Source organism: Mustela nigripes, chromosome 6 (genome assembly GCF_022355385.1).
Source record: "Mustela nigripes isolate SB6536 chromosome 6, MUSNIG.SB6536, whole genome shotgun sequence".
In the NCBI taxonomy this organism is placed as follows: Eukaryota; Metazoa; Chordata; class Mammalia; order Carnivora; family Mustelidae; genus Mustela; species Mustela nigripes.
The window spans coordinates 61,797,813-61,820,693 of NC_081562.1; the positions used below are offsets into that span (position 1 = coordinate 61,797,813).

A 22,881-nucleotide genomic window follows, 5' to 3' on the forward strand; every position below is an offset into this window, starting at 1 on the left:
ACCCAGGCGCCCCTGATTTTTTTTTTTTTTTAAAGATTTTATTTATTTGTCAGAGCGAGCGAGAGCGAGCACAGGCAGGCAGAGTGGAAGGCAGAGTCAGAGGGAGAAGCAGGCTCCCTGTGGAGCAAGGAGCCCGATGTGGGACTCGATCCCAGGACGCTGGGATCATGACCTGAGCCGAAGGCAGCTGCTTAACCAACTGAGCCACCCAGGCATCCCATGGCTCTGATTTTAAATTTACCTTACTACTAACTGAATTTTCCTTATGCATACTTGGATACAATGAAATGTGCCAGAATCTTTTTTACAGTAGATTTTACAATTAAAGAAGATTTTGTTGAATTCATTTGTACACTTCCAGGCGTGAAATGTTAGTGGCCAGATAGGATTAAGGGCATGTATCTTTATACTGTCATACAAGCTGTCAAAGGTGTAAGCCATGAGTAGTCAGAAAAATACTCTGGTATGTTGGGTTAAAGCAAGTGATGAAAGTGAAGGAGATTTATACTACCCTAGGTTCCCAGGTTTGTACCATTCTTTTTCATTTGGGGCATTTTGAAGGAGTTCCCTTAAGGTAAAATTGACCTATTCTGACAGTAAAGGAAGGTTTTCCACAGGACTTCTCAGCAGAAAGCCCAGACCTCTCTGTAACATTGAAATTTTAGACCTCTGTATCTTTGAGCTAGGTCATTATAAATTTGAAGAGTCTTTGGTAGTCCAGGAATATTTTTTTATTAACTGTGTGGTGTTTCTTTTCTTTCTTTTTTATTTAAGATAGTCTGGCAGAAAAATTTGGTGGCAGTTATTTTGAGAAAGGACTGCCAGTGTCTAATATAAACCCAATTTTTTCTGTTAAATAGTCCTTCTGAGAATATATAATATATAATCTTGCATTTTCATTGTATTTTGGAGTAGCAAATGTGTGCTCATAGTGTTGGATGGAAAAGGAAATAGAGGTTTAGTTAACTTTTCTTCTAACATTATATTGCTGCAAAGTGTGAAAGCTCTAAGTAGAATTCAGGTCATTTACTTTTGTGCTGTTTCTATTTTTTAAAAGATTTTACTTATATATTTAAGAGAGGGAGAGAGAGTGCACGGTGGGGTGGGGGGAGCAGAGGGAGAAGGAGAGAGAATCTCAAGCATACTCCATGCTGAGCACAGAGCCTGACACCCACTCTGCATCCCCACCCCCCCACCCCCGCCGCAGCTTAATCTCACCACCCTGAAATCATGACCTGAGCCAAAATCAAGAATCAGATGCTTAACCAGCTTCCCTATTTCTGTTGAATCTAATAATAAACTTTATATAAGTCTATCATGAGAGACTACACTATGAACATCTGTGCCTCAGCATTCTATTAATATAGCTAGATCTTAATTCATTTTAAGATGGTATAGAGGAACTATGACAGTTTTTATTCTTGAATAATTTCTTTTACATTTGGATTGGATTCCTGTGGCGTTTGGTTCATTTTACAATGAGAAAGTTTCTAAAAATGGGGTATAAAAACATTTTCCGAATACTGTGCATCTAAAAACTCTCAAGTTTGAAGAAAGACCCTTTTGTCAGATTTTTAAACTCTTTTTTACCAAAGTTTCTTACTAACATAGGTTAGGGAAAGAAATTCAGCTTTTCAACAGTTTTGTGTTTTTTATGGACCCTTGGTGTGGAGTTCTGGTACCTCTTTAGTTGTGCAACTTTAGTGCTTCCTCTTCCCCTACCCCCACCCCCGGGAATTATTTTCCAAATATTTCACCGTATTATATTTAAGCATAGTTAGCTTTGGTCTCTTTACACTTACTTCATTTCCTGTAAAATTCATTAGGTTGAAGGTTATGGTTTTTCTTTGAATCTGAAGGTGTTGCTCTAACAATGTTAATAGACATTATTCCATCTAGAGTCTAGACCATACCTACTCATAGTGAAGGCTATTATCTAGTGGAAGTACAGTCTGCTATTGTCTCCATATTTATGTTTATTACTATGAACAGAAATTAGAAGTCACATTGTTGTTGCTCTCAGATGTAGTGGTTGGCTAATGTTAGGTAGGGGCAGTGTTTAAGTATTTACCTTAGTTGTTTGAGAGTAACTCAGCATAGAGGTTACTTAAGAGTTAAGACAGCAGAATTCTTCACTGTTATAAAAATTACTGCATAAATGATGTTAATTTTGTTACCAGGTACTTGCTTTAAGGCTTTTTTCATTACGTGGTATGACTTGTGAGAGAATTTTAAACCAACCTCAGATTCCTGTTTATTGCTTGAATTGAATATTTAAGACTTAGAATTACAGTAGTCTTGAGTCAGGAAATGGATAGATGGCCCTGGTCATCTGCATGTCATTATTAAACATTAATGAATTAATTTCCACAACATAAATACATGTAGTTTCAAGAAATTTTTTCTTTTTTTCACATATATTTAAAAAAGTAGCTTTTAATTGTGGGAACTTCAGGAATCATTTTATAAACATACACTACGGTCAGGTATTTGAAGTATGAAGGAGGAAATGTTATGATTTCTATATCTGTTCAACTGAAAGAAATTAGCCAGTCTCTACAGGAGTCAGGATATGTGATAACGGTCATGTCAAAGAGCAAAAGCATATTGCTTTGTTAGACCTATCTGTTATAAAAAAGGTTTTGGTTTTCAGTAAAAATTCAGTTATTTTAGACTGTTGATTTTTTTAGGCTTAAAAAAAAAGTTTAACTATTTGATGATTGTTTCTTCAGTTCTGTATGTAAATTTATTCTGTTCTACATGCAGTAAAGTCTTCAAAGTGTCACTCTATTTATAATTGCTCTTACCTTAGAAAAGAGCAGAGCCTATTATTCTTTGAAGGTTATGATTATAGTGGATTCATACTTTTACTGATGTTGGGGGACAGTTTTCAGTGTTCATTTTGATGGAAATAAAATGTTAGAAAACGGATATCTCATTAATAGGAAGATGATAAAGATTAGATTGTTAACTGTTAGATTAATACTTTCCAAACCTAGTTACACTCAGTTATATGAATCCAAGATTATGGATCTATCATGATAGAGCAGTTTATGCCCATTGCTTTGCAACTGAATTAATTTAACATTTTATATTAGATTTTGCTTCATAAGATAATTGGAAATAATTTTTAATGAATAGAGTGATGTAAAAATGAGTACTAGTATGGATGTAAGAATAAGGAATCAAGAGCAGAAAATTTAATTTGGTAATTACTCATTTTTTGAAGTTCATCTTCAAAAATTAATATTTGATTATTTTGATTTATTTTATTGTTTCTTTATACTCTTATATTTTCCTGATGTTTATAATTAATACATGCTTGTTCCCTCATGTAGTAAATATAAAAATAATGGTGTGTAGTCCTGATTCCTTAGGGATATATTGTTAATATTTTGTATATTTCCTTCTCAATGACACTTTGGAATTGGTTTGTCAGTCCCCAACGAAGGAATTGCATGGCAGCCTTACGGGGGAGAAAAGGGTTAAAACCATGCCCCTCATACTGGAAGTTCAGAAGTTTAAGCATTTTGCTTGATTCATACATTAATAGCTCTTTTTTGTCAGTTAAAGACTTGCAATGTGTTCATTTGAATTTACAAGGAATAAAACTGTTGAAATAAGTGATGAAAATTATTATGGCTCTTCTTTTAACAGGTATTTGTTTGCTTATGGAAAGGTTGTAAAGTATATAACACTCCGTCAACCAGTCAGAGTTGGTTACAGAGGCATATGCTGACGCACAGTGGAGACAAACCTTTCAAGGTAAGTAAGCATATGTGAGTTGTTTTAACTTTTAGTTAATGTATTTCTTAATAGGCATACTTTCGCCTTTCTTCTTCTTTTTTTTTTTTTTTTTTTTAAAGATTTTATTTATTTATTCGACAGAGAGAGATCACAAGTAGGCAGAGAGGCAGGCAGAGAGAGAGGAAGGGAAGGGAAGCAAGGCTCCCGGCTGAGCAGAGAGCCCGACGCGGAACTCGATCCCAGGACCCTGAGATCATGACCCGAGCCGAAGGCAGCGGCTTAACCCACTGAGCCACCCAGGCACCCCTACTTTCGCCCTTCTTAAAATGTTTAAAAGAAACACTTGTGTAGACATTCCTGTGGATACATGGAATTTAAAAAATAGATGGAAATAAAAAGAATTTAATCCAGGGCGCCTGGGTGGCTCAGTGGGTTAAGCCGCTGCCTTCGGCTCAGGTCATGATCTCAGGGTCCTGGGATCGAGTCCCGCATCGGGCTCTCTGCTCAGCGGGGAGCCTGCTTCCTCCTCTCTCTCTGCCTGCCTCTCTGTCTACTGTGATCTCTCTCTGTCAAATAAATAAATAAAATCTTTAAAAAAAAAAAAAAAAAAAAAAAAGAATTTAATCCAATTCTTAAAATTTGGAGAACAACAAAAAAAAGAAACCGAGTTTAGGGTCTTCAAAATACCTAGTGAGCATACCAGTTTGAATACCTGTCTTTAAAATTGATGGCTTTTAATACCTTGTGCTGTGTGTCTTCTCACTGCCATAGTTTTAGTCTTTTTATCGATTATTATACAAAAAAGTGAAATTGTACAACATTTGAAGGGTTTGATTGTTTTCACTCACTTTTGAGGTCATATTACTGAGCTTTTTTGTAAATTACTGTGTCAAATAGATGTATTTTGAGAAATTGTATGAAGAGCTAGTGTCTATAAGAATCACTTTTCTGTTTATCTTCATTAAAAGCTAAAATCTTTTTTTATATCATAGAGGTAGAAGTTTGTGTTTAGAGAAGTTTAACAGTTAAACTCATAATCTATTTGCATGCAACTATTGTGTCAGAAACTTCCCTTGGGTTTCATTAGAGAAGGAGGTAATTCTTGTGGAACTGCTTTTTAAAAATATTCCCCCTTTTTGGAAAGACAGTCTTTAACAAGTTAAAAAAAATAATAGCTTACATTGAGAAATATTGCCCCCTTTTTTCTTGTTCCTTCTTCAAGTATGCATCACTATTGACTAGTCTAGTGAATTCTTCTAGTATTTCCTCATGAAAGTATAAGCAGGCAAATATGTAGTTTCATTCTCCTTTCTTAAACATAATCCAGTAAACTCTATACTGTCTGCCTTATTTTTTAATTTTTAATTTTAATTTTTTAAAAAGATTTTTATTTATTTACTTGACAGACAGAGATCACAAGTAGGCAGAGAGGCAGGCAGACAGAGAGGAAGGGAAGCAGGCTCCCTGCTGAGCAGAGAGCTCAATGCCGGGCTCCATCCCAGGGCGTGAGCAGAAGGCAGAGGCTTTAACCTATTGAACCACCCAGGCGTCCCTGCTTTATTTTTTAAAATATAAATATTTTTATATTTTTATAAAATATAAATGAGCTTTTTATTTTATTTTATTTTATTTTAAAGATTTTATTTATTTATTTGTGAGAGAGGGAGTAGAGGGAAAGGGAGAAGCAGACTCCCCGCTGAGCAGGCACTCAGATGCAGGGCTCAGTCCCATGACCCCAGGATCATGACCTGAGCCAAAGGCAGAGCCACCAAGGTGCCCCTGAGCTTTTCATTTTAAAGCAGTTCTAGATTTACAGTATTATTACAAAGATTACAGAGCTCCCTTGTACCCTATACCAAGTTTGCCCACTGTTAATATCTTTATTGCATATATGTGTACCTTTTTTTTTTTTAACTTATTTTATGCTAGAGAGCTTTCTATATTCATAGAGAATGTTCTTTCAGTTTATTTACTAAACTGAACCTAGACGCTTGGGTTATTTCTAGTCTTTGGCTATTTTAAATAGTGTTGCAGTGATCAATCTGACTGTAATGCCATATCATTATTAGAGCATCTGCCTTCTCAGTAGCCTTGCTAAGAAGGTGTTGTCAAACTTCTGGAATTTTGCCAGTCTAATACATGAGAAATTTCATCCTAATGGTAGTTTATTTGTTTTTCGTTCATTATGAGGAAATTTGGGGATCTTATGTTTAATAATTTGGGTTTCTTTTTCTTTTAAATCTCATTTCTTTTTAAAATTTCTTTCTCTTTGTTATTTTATTTATATTTAGAAAGCTATGTGCCCAGTGTGGGCCTTGAACTCATGATACTGAGGTCAAGATTTGCATGCTCTATTGACTGAGCCAGCTAGGCATCCCTCTTTATTCTTTTTTAAATAAATGGTCTCACTGAGCTTTGTGTTGGCATGAGGATTTTAATGTAACTTTAACGCCGTAGTCTTTCCTGTGGTCATACTTTAGATCCTTGCCCTGGTAGGTACTAGAAGTGTATGATCTGGGACAGTTTTTATTTTTATTTATCTTTATTTATTTATTTTTAAGATTTATTTATCTATCTATTTGATGGACAGAGATCACAAGTAGGCAGAGAGGCAGGTAGATAGAGAGGAGAAAGCACTGGGACAGTTTTTAAATAACTTCCCATCTAAGATGTAGCTGGTAAGAATTGTTACCTCCTAGTGCTGTACAGTATGTATCCAATAAATGTAAGCTTATTGTTGTGAAAGTAAGAATCATTTCCTTTCTCATTGTGTGTATTTTCATATATTTTTCTTTAGGGCAGCAATCCTTCTGGTTGATTATGATGTGCAGATTCATTTCAAAGCCTCTCAGATGCATTTTTCTCCCAAATCCTCCTTTTAGAAACTATAGATGATTGCCATTGGAGAAGGGGAAACATTTTCTTTAAAAGACAGAAGTTAAGGGAATGATTGAATGAGGCGTTGTTTTCTAAGTCATAGGAATCATTTTATTTATTGATTGATTTGCTTTAAAAAAAAAAAAAAAGATCTTATTTATTTATTTGTCAGAGAATGTCCAAAAGCAGGGGGGCAGCAAGTAGAGGGAGAAGCAGGCTCCTCATGGAGCAAGGAGCCCAGTGTGGAACTCCATCACAGAACCCTGGCATCATGACCTGAGCTGAAGGCAGACACTTAACCAGCTAAGCCACCCAGGTGCCCCTCCTAATGGGATCTTTTGAAGAATAGTTTTTAATTTCAGTGAAATCTAATTTACCAACGTTTTTTTTTTTTTTTTAAATAGTTAGTGCTCTTTGTATTCTGTTGTAAGAAATTTTGGCCTACCCTTAGTAAATGAAGATGAGGGTTGGGTGCCTGGGTGGCTCAGTTGGTTAAGTGTCTGCCTTCAGCTCAGATCATGATCCAGGGTCCTGGGATTGAGTCTCATACCTGGCTTCCTGCTTAGTAGGGAGCCTGCTTCTCCCTGTCCCTCTGCCCCTCCCCTTGCTTGTACTTTCTCTCTCTTTTTCAAATAAGTAAAATCTTAAATAAAAGATGAGGGTCTTATAGAAAAGCTAGGAATTTTGTCTTACGGTTGTAGAGAAACCATTTCTAGGCTTTTATTTATTTATTTATTTATTTATTTTTAAAGATTTTATTTATTTATTTGTCAGAGAGAGAGAGCGAGTGAGAGCACAGGCAGACAGAGTGGAAGGAAGAGTCAGAGGGAGAAGCAGGCTCCCTGCGGAGCAAGGAGCCTGATGCGGGACTCGATCCCAGGATGCTGGGATCATGACCTGAGCCGAAGGCAGCTGCTTAACCAACTGAGCCACCCAGGCGTCCCTAGGCTTATATTTAGATACAGTTTATGTACTTTAAGGTTTACCAAGTGTACAATTCAGTAGTTTTTTAGTGTATTCGTAGTGTCCTGCAACTGTCACCACTATTTACTTACAGAATTAGTGCTTTTGAGAGAAAGAAAAAGGCATAAAAGAAATGAATGGATGATTTAGGGAGTAGCATTTCTTTTTTCTTTAGAGATTTACTTATTTGAGAGAGAGCAATAGCGTGTGGGGAGGAGGGGCAGAGGAGAGAGGAGAGAGAGAGTCTCAAGCAGTCTCCCCACTGAACATGGAGTACTCCCCAGGGAGATCATGACCGGAGCCAAAATCAATATAAGTATTGGTGATTTTGATAAGTATTGCCTGACCTGAGCAGAAGATAAGATTCAGAGGCTTTAACCGACTGAGCCACCCAGGTGCCCTTAATTAGTCTTTTCTTCTTTCTTTCTTTCTTTTTCTTCTTTTTTTTTTTTTTTTAAAGATTTTATTTATTCATTTCACAGAGAAAGACAGCGAGAGAGGGAGCACAAGCAGGGGGAGTGGGAGAGGGAGTAGCAGGCACTCCACTGAGCAGGGGCCCTGATGGCAGGGCTCAATCCCAGGACCCTGATATCATGACCCGACCCGAAGGCAGATACTTAACCATTGAGCCACCCAGGTGTCCCTAATGAGTCCTTTCTTGATGGTTTTTTTTGGTCCAGTTATCCCAATATAAAGAACAATGTACTCAATGAACATGTTTTCATAAACTGCTTTGGGGAGCTAATGGAAATTCCTAGAAGCTATTTCACTAGTTCAAAGAGTAGATGTACAGGCTTGCTTTTGATAGGTATTATTAAATCCCTCTCCAGAAAACGTGGTGTTTCTCCAGTCTTCCTGAAGCTTGGCAATAATTACTTACACTAATAATTGGCATTGTTTTATCTTTGCCCATTTGCCAAGCACATTTTTTTGATTACTAGCAAGATTTGAATATCTTTACATGTTCTGGCTATTGGTATTTTTTTCTCTAAATTTATTATTTGGTTGATTTTCCCTTTCTTCTATTGGATTTTTTTTTCCCCCCTGAATTATATAAACCTTAATATTAAGGGTACATATTTCCTGCATGTAATAGATATTTTGTCTGGCTTGTCATTTCTCATAAACTTTTGTTTGTTCTGCCATCAAGAAGTTTCTGTGTAGTGATATTACCATATATTTCTACATATATACATGTAGACATGTGCAGTGTAAACATAATGTAAATATATATTTTTTATGAATATATTTATATATTTGCATTACTCTTTTTCCTGTATTTTTGTTTCTTAAAATATTTTATTTATTTATTTATTTAGAGAGTATGAGCAGGAGGAGGGGCACAGGGAGAGGGAGAGAGAGAATCCCAAGCAGACCCCATACTGAGCATGGAGTTTGTTTTGGGGCTCCATCTCATGACCCTGGAATCATGACCTGAGCCGAAATCAAGTCAGATGCTAACTGACTGAACCACTCAGGCACCCCGATTTTGTTATTTTTAGAGTGGAAATCTTGTTAACATGCTTATCTTTTTTTTTTTTTTTAAAGATTTTATTTATTTATTTGACAGAGAGAGATCACAAGTAGGCAGAGAAGCAGGCAGAGAGAGAGAGGAGGAAGCAGGCTCCCTGCTGAGCAGAGATCCCAATGCAGGACTCGATCCCAGGACCCTGAAATCATGACCCGAACCGAAGGCAGCGGCTTAACCCACTGAGCCACCCAGGCGCCCAACATGCTCATCTTTATTAAGTAGAGTAAATATCATTTTGCTGCTGTGATAGGAGTTAAATATTTCCCCCATTTTAACATGTTTTTCTTGACTTTTTATGGTGTTATTTGAAAGGCAGAATTTTTATTTATTTATTTACTTATTTATTTTTAAAATATTTTATTTAATTTTTTGACAGAGATCACAACTAGGCAGAGAGGCAGGCAGAGAGAGAGGAAGGGAAGCAGGCCTCTTGCTGAGCAGAGAGCCCAATGTGGGACTTGATCCCAGGACCCTGAGATTATGACCTGAGCTGAAGGCAGAGGCTTTAACCCACTGAGCCACTCAGGCGCCCTCAAAGGCAGAATTTTTAAACTTAATTTTGAAGTAATTTCAACTTCCAAAGATGGAAAACTCTTATATATTTTCTGTGTTACACACAAATGTATAAATTCCATATACCCTAAACCCAATTCACTGATTATCATTTTGCTACATTTGCATTTGCTCGGATCCATCTATCCGTCCATTATTTGTCTCTCCATCTGTCTTCCTTCCTACCTCAATCTCTCCTTCTTTTTCCTTCCCTACCTACCTATACACACACTTGTACACCCGTTTTTGGGAAAACATTGGAGAGGAACAGAATCCCTAAGTACTTCAGTGTGAAATTCCTAAGAACAAGGATATTCATTTACATAACCTTAGCATCATTATCAAGACCCAGAAATTTAACACTGATGCTAGTAGCTATTGAAGTTGCACTAAGTCCTAGTAATGTCCTTTTGTAGTAGTATATTTTTGCTTAGAATCCAGTTGGGGATGGTGCTTTGCATTTAGTTTTCATGACTCCTTTAATCTTAATGTCACTTAAAAATTTTTTTTTTAAACTTTTTAAAAAAATCCTTTATGTCACTGATAGTTTTTAAGAATATAAACTTTTTTTTTTTTTTAATTTTGTATATTCCTCATTTTGGGTTTGTTTGGTGTTTTTGTAATGATCACATTCAGTTTATGCATTTTTGGAGAAAATAGAACAAAATTCTCACTGTATCCTTCAAGGAATACCTGATGAGAATTTGTTCCATCATAGATGATGTTAACCTAGATCACTTGATGAAGGTGGAATTTGCTTTCATATGTATCATATGAAAATAATTGATCATATTAGCTCATTATGAAATTTTAGATTCATAAAATCAGCATACTCCTAAAATGTAAATATAGCTTCTTTGCCAAGGGTTTTTGTTTTATCTTTGATAAAGTACAAAGATTGTTCCTAGATAAGATTTCCCCATCCCTATGTTTACGTTGTCAGGTATATATACCTCTGCTTTATATATACATTTAGGGCTTGTGGGAAGGGGAGTTGCTGCCATTTTGTTAAATGTAGTGAAACATTTTAATTGTTAAGGATTTAGAAAACATGACATGTTTTGGAATGCATAGCTGGCTCAGTTGGTAGAAGGGGTAGGACTCTTGATCTTGGGGTTGTAAATTGGAACTCCACATTGGGTGTAGAGATTACTTAAAATCTTTAAGAGAGAAAAAATTACATGTGTTTACAGTAGTAGGGCATGAGAATATTTTAAACTATTTCTTGGTCTTTTTTTTTCCCTTTTCAGTTTTCATTCTTGTTAGTATCTGGTGTTGAGCTTTGTGATAGCTAAGTCCTTTAACCCTACCATCCGTAGGAATACATATGTTACTTAACTGAGGAAAAGAAAAAGTAGTTATATAATGTGTTTGGTGATTGTTTTGATTTCCTTACTTTATTGCTAATGAGAGACATTAATTTGTCTTGGTAGATTTGTATATGTTAGAAATTACACAGTTGTGCTTTTTAGTAGGTAAGCTTATTAATATGTACTTTACTTTGCACACACATTTCTCCCCTACTCCAGTATTTCTCTTTACTTTGAACATAGTACAGTTATCTACTTGTCTTGGGTTAATTTATTTATTGTAACTTTTCCTCAGCAGTTAGTCTGTAGCTCAGCGTGATTGATTCCGTTCATGATACTGACATACTTGAATAACTTCTGTTGTGTTGGAGTAGTGCTTGAAAAACTCAGACTTTCAAGATTGATACATTAAATATCGATATATAAATATAGATATAAATAAAGATAGGCTTATTTTTTTAGGTGTTTTTGGAATCAAGATCCTGGCCTAAACTGTTGATAAAGAAAAAAGAGATTTTATCAAACCAGACTTAAGCTATGATATCCTTATAGTTGTACAAACAGGCTAATTCTGGTAATTTGTTATGTAGCGAATGATACTGTTATTGCATCATTCACTGTGATGGATGATGAAATAATTTCCTTCTCTTATTCCTTTATGACCTGTTTTGTAGTAGTAGTTGATGCTGGTAATTTTATTTATTTATTTATTTTTGTTTGTTTATTATAGTGCCTGAGGGGGCCCCCTTCCCCCACCAGCTCTAATGCTGATTATTTTTAAGTCATTTGCATTCCCCCACCCCCGCCCAACCTTTTGGGCTAAATTGACAATAAAATCTTTTGATTCTCAACAGACCTTCTGTGTAGTAACACAAAGCTTTAAATACTCTTGGTGCTATCAGTCTTTAATTTGTCTTTGACATTTTGTATGTTTGTGTGTCTGTGTATTTGAAGCTCTCCTATTCCCTAGCCTTGGCAGCCAGTGTTTAGAATGTTCCTGCTGCAAACATGGTAATATTTGACTATAAATAAGAATAATAACTGCAGTGATCATCATGATTCTAAAAGACAAAAACTGATTCCCTTTCTTCCCCCAAAAGAAAAACAAATTGGTCACCATTAGAGGCTAATAAATACTACCCTATCTTCTGTGAAGCTGATGTTTTCTGCTCTGTTTCAATAGTAGTGCCTTCTAGATTTTCATATTACTTATGGGACTATCTGAATAAGAATACTAGCAAAGATAGTCTCAGCATTATTATAGTCGAATACATTTGGGGAAAAAAAAACCCAAAAAACAAAACAGCAATTCCATGTTTCACATTTTAGAACAGCTACTTGACCACAACCGTAGCCAACATACATAGAGTATTTCAGTGGATTTGGGGGATAGATCATTTAAAACATTTGGTGTCCAGCAACCAGATTTTTCCCCTGTTGTTGAAATCAGAACCTCAGAGTGGTGGCTTGAATTCAGGGGTCATTGTATGTGTTGGTGAAAACATGAATATTGGAATATTAAAATCACACTCCACATCATGAGATCCTCATGTTGAGAGGGATGAAAGGCCATTTGAGGCAATAGCTCAAATGTCTCTACCTTGTTCTTTTTGATATATACCTAATGAGTGGAATATTCATTAAATAGTGCTTAAAATTATTTTCTCTTCTAGGGGAAAAGAATTTGTATTTAAGTGAAATGTGTGTAATTATCTTTTTTTTTCTTTTTTTAATAAAGATTTTATTTATTTATTTGACAGATTACAAATAGTCAGAGAGGCAGGTGGGGGCAGGAGGAGGGGAGCAGGTTCCCTGCTGAGCAGAGAGCCTGATTCGGGGCTTGATCCCAGGACCCTGGGATCATGACCTGAACCGGAGGCAGAGGCTTAACCCACTGAGCCACCCAGTCGCCCCTGTTCTTCTTTTTTTTTTTTTTTTAAAGTACTTCTGGGTGTGCCTGGGTGGCTCAGTGGGTTAAGCTTCTGCCTTCAGCTCCGGTCATGATCCCAGGGTCCTGGGATCGAGCCCCACATCGGGCTCTCTGCTCAGTGGGGAGCCTGCTTCCCCCTCTCTGTGTGCCTCTCTGGCTACTTATGATCTCTGTCTGACTTGTGATCTCTGTGAAATAAATAAATAAATAATCATATATTTTTTATTGTCCTTTGGGCCCTTGTGTCAGATGATTTAAGGAATACAAGAACATAAGACAGTCTTTGCCCTGGAACTGCCAGTTGAATATTAGTTATTCAAACAAAAACTCCATATTTAAAACTTTAGCTATTTAACCACAATTAAGGCAGACATGACAGTTCGGATCCAAGCCTCAGTTTTAAATTCAGAAGGACTCTGTGATATAACTCCACCCAGAATACCCTTAATTGTAAGAGTCCCAGTAGGCTAGGAGATTCATTTTATTCCAGAATCCTTTAATACTTCAACGAATAGCCCCGATAGCATCTAGAACTGAGTAAATATCACAAGTATATTTTAATCAGTGATGCTTCAATGTTCTGGAAATTAATATTGAGAATTCTAATAGAAAACAGTTTTAGGGGCGCCTGTGTGGCTCAGTGGGTTAAGCCTCTGCCTTCGGCTCAGGGCATGATCTCGGGGTCCTGGGATCGAGCCCCACATTGGGCTCTCTGCTCAGCAGGGAGCCTGCTTCCTCCTCTCTCTGCCTGCCTCTCTGCCTCCTTGTGATCTCTGTCAAATAAGTAAATAAAAATCTTTAAAAAAAAGAAAAAACACAAAGTACAATGAGAATTTAGAATGAGAGAAGTACTTTAAAAAAAAAAAGGGTCATGACCTGAGCCAAAGGCGGACGCTTAACTGACAAGCCACCCAGGTGCCCCCATTGTGTCTTTGATACTTAAAAATCTTTATAGTTTGGAATAGCCACATTTCAAGTGCTCAACAAGTATATGTGTCCAGTGCCTAAAATTTATTGAACAGTGTAAAGCTAACCCATTAGGGTGATTTTACTTAAGTATTCTCCATTCAGATGTTAAACATTTCATCTTTATTTAGATTTCACAAAATTTGCAATTGGAGAGATAGATTCACATACCAGGCTGTTCCTGATATACTTAAAAGTTTTTCAGTAGTGAAATTAAGAAACAGGCTCCACTTGAAAATTAAAATGGAGGGGCTGGTCCTACTGTTGTAGTAAAAATAATTTCTTTAAAAAAATTAAATGGTTATTAAGGAAATACAAATAAAAACCGCAGTGACTTACTACTACATACTCAATAGGATGATTTTAATAAATTAAACTGAAAATAACTAGTGTTGGCAAGGATGTGGAGCTAGCTGGATGGTTATATAACATTGTGAATGCACTAAAGGCCACTGAGTTACATGAATTTCACCGCAATTAATAAAATTTAAATAAAATTAAAGTTTTGTTTCTTGGTTACAGTAATCTTAAAGTGTTAAGTGGCAGCATTTGGCTAGTGGCTTTTGTAGTGGATAGTGTTCTATTGGTAGTCTATAGGAGATGGAAATTTTTTTTTTTTAATTTTATTTATTTATTTGACAGAGATCACAAGCAGGCAGAGAGGCAGGCAGAGAGAAAGGGGGGGTAGGCCCCCTGCTGAGCAGAGAGCCTGATGCAGGGCTCGATCCCAGGACCCCGAGATCATGCCCTGAGCCGAAGGCAGAGGCTTAACTCACTGAGCCACCCAGGTGCCCCGGAGATGGAAATTTTTAAAGCACTGTTTTTTTCTTGGAACTCAAAATATACATAGTAAATTTTTAAATTCTGAGAATTCAATAACCATTAGGTGCTAAACTTCTCATTTCAAAATCTGTGGCTGAACATTCTTGATGCAGGCTCTCTGAGGACCGTACTTTTTATAGGGTCATTGTAAGAATTTAAATGAAATACTGATTTTAAAGCACTGGACATGGCTGGTTGCTCCTTTTCAGGCTTCCCATAGCTTTCTGTCCCTTACCCCTGAATGAAGTTTTTTGAAGTTGTCATTTCATATGTCTACTGACCAGATGAAAGCTCTTTAAGGGTGGGAACTTAAGTGTAAGTTATCCTTATACTTGCAGCATCTTACAGAACACATAGAATAAATGAATGAACTAAAACCCTGACTCATTCTGCCTCTTCGTGTGCCCCTTAGAATGGTTAAAGATTTTTATTAGTAATGCTGAGTACCATTAGAGCCCATAAAATGTCTCTTGTCTATCAAAATAAATAGAATAATTATGAATGGCACTGTATAAGGATCTTGCTGCGAAATGTCTCAGCCAGCATCAGTTTTATCAGAATCTGTTAAGTGGTTTAGTTCTTCAGATATATTTAGAAATAGCTCTGATTCATAAGGTGCTTTCTGGATATATGTACACACACACACACACACACACACACACAAGTATATTCTTGCCTTCAGAATGCATGGAGAAAGGATGAATTGGGTAGATTCGAGGGACTCAGTTGGTTGAGCCTCTATCATTGGCTCAGGTTATGATTCCAGGGTCCTGGGTTTGAGTGTTGCATAGGGCTCCTTGTTCAGTGTGGAGCCTGTTCCTCCCTCCTTACCTCCCTCCCTTTCTCTCTGACAAATAAATAAAATCATTAAAAAAACATAAACTTACCGTTTCTCTTAGGAAATTGATAAATTGAAAATCAGATTTTTCCTGGGAAGAATATCTCACTACTTTTGTCTTGTATAGAGCAGGAAGGGCAGTAAACTGGAGAGTTGTGAGACTATAGAGTTTTCTTTTCCAGCCCTGCTACTGCCTAGTGTGTATTATTTTGGGCAATTTATAAAAAGAAAGGATGTAGTAGTCTCTCATGATTCCTATCTGGAATAGTTCTGTAGTGTTATGGATTTACCTTTGAAAATACAGAGTACTCATTCATATTCTACTTCTCCCCTACATGGCATTCCTGACATCCTTCTTTATTTTTATTTAGTGTGTTGTTGGTGGCTGCAATGCCAGCTTTGCTTCTCAGGGAGGGCTAGCTCGCCATGTACCCACACACTTCAGTCAGCAGAACTCCTCAAAAGTTTCTAACCAGCCAAAGGCCAAAGAAGAATCTCCTTCTAAAGCTGGGATGAACAAAAGGAGAAAATTAAAGAACAAAAGAAGACGCTCATTACGTAAGTGTTTCACTAAAAATCCGTGTGTATATTAGATAGGTTTTGTTTATATCTTGGGCATTCATGCAATTTGAGTTTTACTGTTCTTTAACTCTGCTTGTGTATTTTTGTTAACAGTAATAAACAGATAGGATCCCTTGAGTGTCAGTGTGAGAATTCAGTGTGATAGATGTTTTATTTTAGTGGTTAAGGGAGGGTAAGTATTTGTGGCCTTAGAATATAAAATCTGTATAGATTTTATACATTTTGAGAGCCCCTTTGATTCTGTTCTAAAATAAGAAAATTTAAAATATGGCAGTGTTGGTATTTTAGGAAAATTTGAACATGTTAAAAGTAATAATGAAGTAAAAGTAATTGGTCTACTCCAAAGTGATATGTGTGAATAGCAAACTATTTGTAGCGTGTGTTTTAGGACTTAAGTCTCTCTCTTATGTGCTCAATTACCAGGTTATGAAATGTATCTTCAATATTTAGGATAGAACACAAGATGATAATCTAGACTTGCCAAATGTGGGGAGTAGGAATTGACTTAGAACCTCCCAGAGCCTAGCACTAGCCCTGGTTCTTAATGTCAGCTGGCTAACTAAATATGTCCTATATAAAGAACTATGATAGACTACAGCTGTCATTGAAAGGGAGTCCACTTGAGGGATGAACTAGAAAGTAAAAAACAGATTGCGCCATATTCTCCTTTCTGTTGGAATTTGATAAGCGTATAGAAGAAACTCCAGACACATACAGATTAGGAGATATGTCTCTAAAATGTTAACATTTTTTTGTTACTACAGAGCTACAGTGGACAAATGAAGAAATCATTGGTGACAAACTTCCAAACTCTTTTTTTTTTTTTTAAGATTTTATTTATTTATTTGACAGACAGACATCACAAGTAAGCAGAGAAGCAGACAGAGAGAGAGGAGGAAGCAGGCTCCCCGCTGAGCAGAGAGCCCAATGCGGGGCTCGATCCCAGGGGGAGCCGAAGGCAGAGGCTTTAACCCACTGAGCCACCCAGGCGCCCCCTATAGCCTCTTTTGAGAATGTTTTTTCAATATTAATAAAGCGGGCTATGTGGTAGGGAGAGTTGTGGAGAGGGGGGTCTTGCGGTGGGTGAAAAAAAACTTTGTTTCCTGTTTTTTTTTTTTTTTTAATTTATTTTTTAATTTTTTATTTTTTATAAACATATAATATATTTTTATCCCCAGGGGTACAGGTCTGTGAATCGCCAGGTTTACACACTTCACAGCACTCACCATAGCACATACCCTCCCCAGTGTCCATAACCCCACCCCCCTTCTCCCAACCCCCTTCCCACCAGCAGCCCTCAGTTTGTTTTATGGAGGAGAATGAGGATAATCCTGAATGTATGAACTTTAAAAGATCCAAGGTCTTTCACTGTGAGCAGCCACTATTAAGTCCTGTGATTTTAATGGCAGAGCTGCTGCCATTGCAGCCCATTCCTTCCTTAAAAATACACCAGTCTATAGCAGTGTACTAAAGTCACTTTGATAGTACCTTCTTCCTGTAATTCAGAGAGGTCATTTTCACTGAACTGGGTGAAAAATACATTAACGAATAGAACTGTAGCTTAAGTCATTTTCTGTTTGGTAGAATTTTTAAAATTTATTTTAAAGCTTTTCTCTTTTGACATACTTGAAAGTAAAGTGGAAAGAATAATACAATAAATACTTGTATATCTTTCATTTAGAGAATATGCCATATCTGGTTTATCTTCCTACATATATACCTTTTTTTGGTCCTGATTCCAGCATACAAGATTGCATCTCCTATGATTAATACTGTTCTTGGGGAGTTACCCATAATACCATACCAAAAGGTTAAAAAGAAATAAAGTAATATGTATAATTTTGAGCCAGTCTCTGTTTTTGTGGTCTCCAAAGGTTGTTGTTTTTTTTTTTTAAATTTATTTGACAGATCACAGGTAGGCAGAGAGGTAGGCAGAGAGAGAGAGGAGAAGGAGGCAGGCTCCCTGCTGAGCAGAGAGCACGATGTGAGGCTTGATCCCAGGACCCTGGGATCCTGACCTGAGCCGAAGGCAGAGGCTTTAACCCCTGAGCCACCCAGGCGCCCCGACTCCAAAGGTTTTTGATTGTATAGCTCATCAGTTAAGAAAAAATGCTTGAGCACACAGTCCCAATATCTGTGCTTGTATAGTGCACACAGGTAATGCTACTGATACACATTATAAGGCAGTTACCAAGAAGGGTATATTGAAAAACACTGAGATGAAAAACAAAAGTAGTGAGATAGTATTTTCTTCCCTCACCCTAATGGATCATGACACAGACCTGCTTTGGAGACTATTGTTCTAGTTACTCTGTTTTCTATAAGTGCTTATGCTGCTCGGGAAAAAGCGTATTTGGAGAACATGGACGGAGTAGATAGAGTATACTTTTTCCCCCCAGTAGGCACAAATCTGGTAGGAAGGGGGTTTGTTTTTCCTTATGATTTTTTTTTCTTCCCCATAAATGTCAAATATTTTTTTTTTTCTGATTTACCGTTGCATTCCTTGTCTGTGGGTTCTGCTAGTTTATTACTTGCTGTTTTGCTTACTACTTTTGAAGAAAAGTCCAGTGAAAAAATAGCTATTTACTGAGTATGCCATCTGGTGAAAACAGTTCCCACCAAAGCGCTGGTGGATTTGTGTAGATGTTCTGAGAACTCCATGATTAGTAGAGGCAAATCCACTTTACACAGTAGTAAATCAGAGTACTGTGATAAATCAGCATATATGTAGTTCAGAAAATACTGTACCAGGAAATCAGGCCATTTCATTTATTGTCAATAAAATTTAATTCTTAATTACAGATGATCTTGAAAATTTTCATGTATTAGTAAGCTCCACAGTTGTAAAATAAGAAAATTTTCATTTTCCCTATTTTGAGCAACATTCTTTTTAAAAAAATTTTTAGTTTTTAAAGATTTTATTTATTTATTTGACAGACAGAGATCATAAGTAGGCAGAGAGGCAGTCAGAGAGAGAAGGGGAGGCAGGCTTCCTGCTGAGCAGGGAGCCCAATGAGGGACTCCATCCCAGGACCCTGAGTTGATGACCTGAGCCAAAGGCAGAGGCTTAACCCACTGAGCCACCCAGGTGCCCCTTGAGCAACATTCTTATTAGGAATAAAAGTGGCACAATTTATAATACTTGTGGGATGAAAATAGAAATTTAAAAAATGTTCTTACCAAATTAAATCTTTAATGTATAGTTTTGTTGTGGTTAACACTAAGAGATTGCTTACTCCAGGTTTGTGAGCTTATTATTTTATTTTATTATTAAAAAAACATTTTATTTATTTACTTGACCCAGAGAGAGAGACATTGAGAGAGGAAATACAAGCAGAGGTAGCGAGAGAGGGAGAAGCAGAAGCAGGCCTTCTGTTGAGCAGGGAGCCTGATGCAGGGCACAGTCCCAGGACCCTGGGATCATGACCTGAGCTGAAGGTAGACACTTAATGGCTAAGCCACCCAGGCACCCCTTGAGCTTATTTTAAAAAGTAGTATAAGGTTATTAATATAAACTACTTTGAGATTTAAAGCATTTTTAATATGCATTTGTTTTACTTAATGATAGTTCTATAGCTGTTGTGTCTCCATTTCACAAGGAAATAGGCTAAGCAGATTGTAAGCAGTTTGCCTGAAGTCACACAGTTAGTAACTGGTGGAGCTGGGAGTTAGAAAGAATTTTGGCAGAATCGTTGGCACTGAAAACTATATTTATAATTTCCCTGGATTGTTGTTAGAATTTTTTTTTTCTTTAAATATTTATTTATTTATTTGAGAGAGATGAAGGGAGAGCGAATCCCAAACAGACTCCCTGCTAAGTGTGGAGCTGATGTGGGGCTTGATCTTAGGACACTGAGATCAGGACCTGAGCCAAAACTGAGTCGGACACTCAGCCATCTGTACCACCTAGGCGCCCCAGAAGAGTTACTTATAATCAAGAAAATACTTGTCCAAAACTCCAAAATAACATTACAGATTTGCCAAGTTTGGGGAAAAAAATTTTTTTTAAATCTCTATACCCAACACGGGGTTCAAACTCACAGCCCTGAGATCAAGAGCCCTATGCTCCTCCAACTGAGGCAGTCAAGTGCCGCAGGTTTGGAACATTTTTGATTTTGTGTTAATACAGAATATTCATGATGTGTATTTTAGATGCTTGGCTGTGATGCATTGGATCTCAGTATAGTGATAGATGAGGAACTCATCAGATTGTTGAAAATACAGGACTGGTGCTCAAGAGAGGCACTGAAGTAAAACCTAAAATTGTTTGGAAAAGATAGTAACCGCAGTGTGGAATCATGGGGCCTAATGTTAGAACTTCACACACCAATGGGCATAGTTAATCCACATTCACTCATTAGTTGGAAGTCTGCTTTTGTGTATGCTTCTTGTCAACTAGACCCCAGGTTCCGAAAGCAAAATAAATTTTTTATTTAAGCACCAGATAGATATTTATGTTAATTGTTTCAGTCCTTCTTACTTATTACATATTTTCGTGGCAAATGGATTATTTGGCTGCTTGGCATATTGTTATATTTTTCTAAATATTCTTTATATTTTTGTATTGACTTTTAGCACGACCACATGATTTCTTCGATGCACAAACACTGGATGCGATAAGACATCGAGCCATATGCTTTAACCTCTCAGCTCACATAGAAAGTTTAGGGAAGGGACACAGTGTTGTTTTTCATAGTACTGTAAGTATTTGTTACTGTTTTTTTAAATTATTTATGTAGGTTTGCAAGAACACGTATTTTGACTTTCACAACCATTTCTGAACTGCTCAAAATCTAATAATTATATTTTAACAAAATCATAAAAAGTTCTGCTTTATCAGTATTTTGAAAATTACATGTATTGTTGGTTATAAAGCAAATTTAGTTAACTCTTAAGCAACATGGGTTTGAACTGCAGGTGTCCACTTAACAGATTTTTAAAAATAAATATATTAAAGTAATGTAAATGTATTTTATTCCATATGATTTTCTTAATTTTTTTCCTGGTTTATTGTAAGAATATAGTATATAACAATTTGTATATAATACATAGTATATAATACATATAATGTATAAAATATATGTTAATTATATTATCAGTAAGGCTTCTGATCAGCGGTAGACTGTTGGTAAAGTTTTTGGGAGTCAAAAGTTAAATGTGGGTTTTCGATAGTGTGGGTGGTTGGCAGTCCTAACCTCTGCATTGTTCAAGAGTCATCTGTATTTCCCACAATTCAAATTTTTTTTAAAAAAGATTATTTATTTATTTGACACAAGAGAAAGATCACAAGTAAGCAGAGACACAGGCAGAGAGAGAGGAGGAAGGGAAGCAGGCTCCCCGCTGAGCAGAGAACCCGACGCAGGGCTTGATCCCAGGACCCTAGGATCATGACCTGAGTCGAAGGCAGAGGCTTTAACCCACTGAGCCACCCAGGCGCCCCGCCACAATTCAACATTTTGATTGTTGAATGGAATATTTTGGCCTTTAATTTGAGCTATTTAGGAGTATTGGGGCGACATTTGGGCTTCTCAGCATTTGAAGATCAGGCTCTAACCTCAAACTAGCTGTCTTTTCTGGTTTCATTTCTAAAATTAGAATATTAGACTCTTTAGCTCATAGCCATAAGTGCTTACATGCTCCTCCCTCACCTGCCAAAACACTTCTAAACTTGGAATTAAACAGAAGTAAGATAATGGCCATCAAATTAAAGATTTGTGAAGGAGGGAGTTTTTTTTTTTTTTTTAAAGCTTTTATTTATTTATTTGACAGACAGAGATCACAAGTAGGCAGAGAGGCAGGCAGAGAGAGAGAGGAAAGCAGGCTCTCCGCTCAGCAGAGAGCCCAATGCGGGACTCGATCCCAGGACCCTGGGATCATGACCTGAGCCGAAGGCAGCGGCTTAACCCACTGAGCCACCCAGGCGCCCCAGGAGGGAGTTTTTAATTTGTTTATTTTGCTGATATGTGCCAAGTTTCTGTCATTGTGCCTTGACACATAGTGGGCAGTCTGTATATTTATTTGAATGACAGTGGTCAGTAAATGAAAAGTGTCAAATTTGAAAAACAATAAATACTTTATTTTTGGTTAGCAAAGAGGTAACAGAGTTGTTCTTTATTCCCATGCCTCTTGCCATTTTATTATCCAGTCATCCTTAAATTGATGTATTTTGGTGTAGGTAAGTTAGTAGAGGTAAATTTTATTTTATTTTATTTTATTTTTATTTTTTTTTTAAAGATTTATTTATTTATTTATTTGTCAGAGGTAGAGGGGGAGAGAGCGAGTGAGCACAGGCAGACAGAGAGGCAGGCAGAGGCAGAGGGAGAAGCAGGCTCCCTGCTGAGCAAGGAGCCCGATATGGGACTCGATCCCAGGGCGCTGGGATCATGACCTGAGCCGAAGGCAGCTGCTTAACCACCTGAGCCACCCAGGCGTCCCAGTAGAGGTAAATTTTAGAGCAGACCTTGGTGATTTGAATCCCTAGAGAAAGGGGTTGTTTAATTTTGATTGGTGAAATATAAAATATACTAAATTTAGGTTTAATTTTTTTATATCAATCAGAATCACAGAATTAAATACAAAAGATCAGTTATTATTATTGGTGCAAAAACATGGTTTTATTATAGCAGGGACAGGATCTGTGGGCAGAAAGAGCTGCGTAAAAAATCAGTATTGACATCAGTTTCCCTACTGGTTTGAATATTTATTTTTCCATCTCCTATAACATTGAGGTTCTGTTGCTTTGCATTTTCACTTTTTCTTCTAT

General features: G+C 36.9%; 1 protein-coding gene across 1 annotated transcript in view; it reads left to right on the forward strand.

Annotated features, from left to right (window-relative positions):
- The window catches only part of AEBP2 (AE binding protein 2), a 64,791-nt gene that overhangs the window by 30,290 nt on the left and 11,620 nt on the right, over positions 1-22,881 (forward strand). The window contains exons 3-5 of the mRNA XM_059402687.1: positions 3,658-3,765; positions 15,908-16,094; positions 20,694-20,818. Of these exons, the coding sequence (XP_059258670.1) occupies positions 3,658-3,765; positions 15,908-16,094; positions 20,694-20,818 (420 nt within the window). The remainder of the gene's footprint in view (positions 1-3,657; positions 3,766-15,907; positions 16,095-20,693; positions 20,819-22,881) is intronic.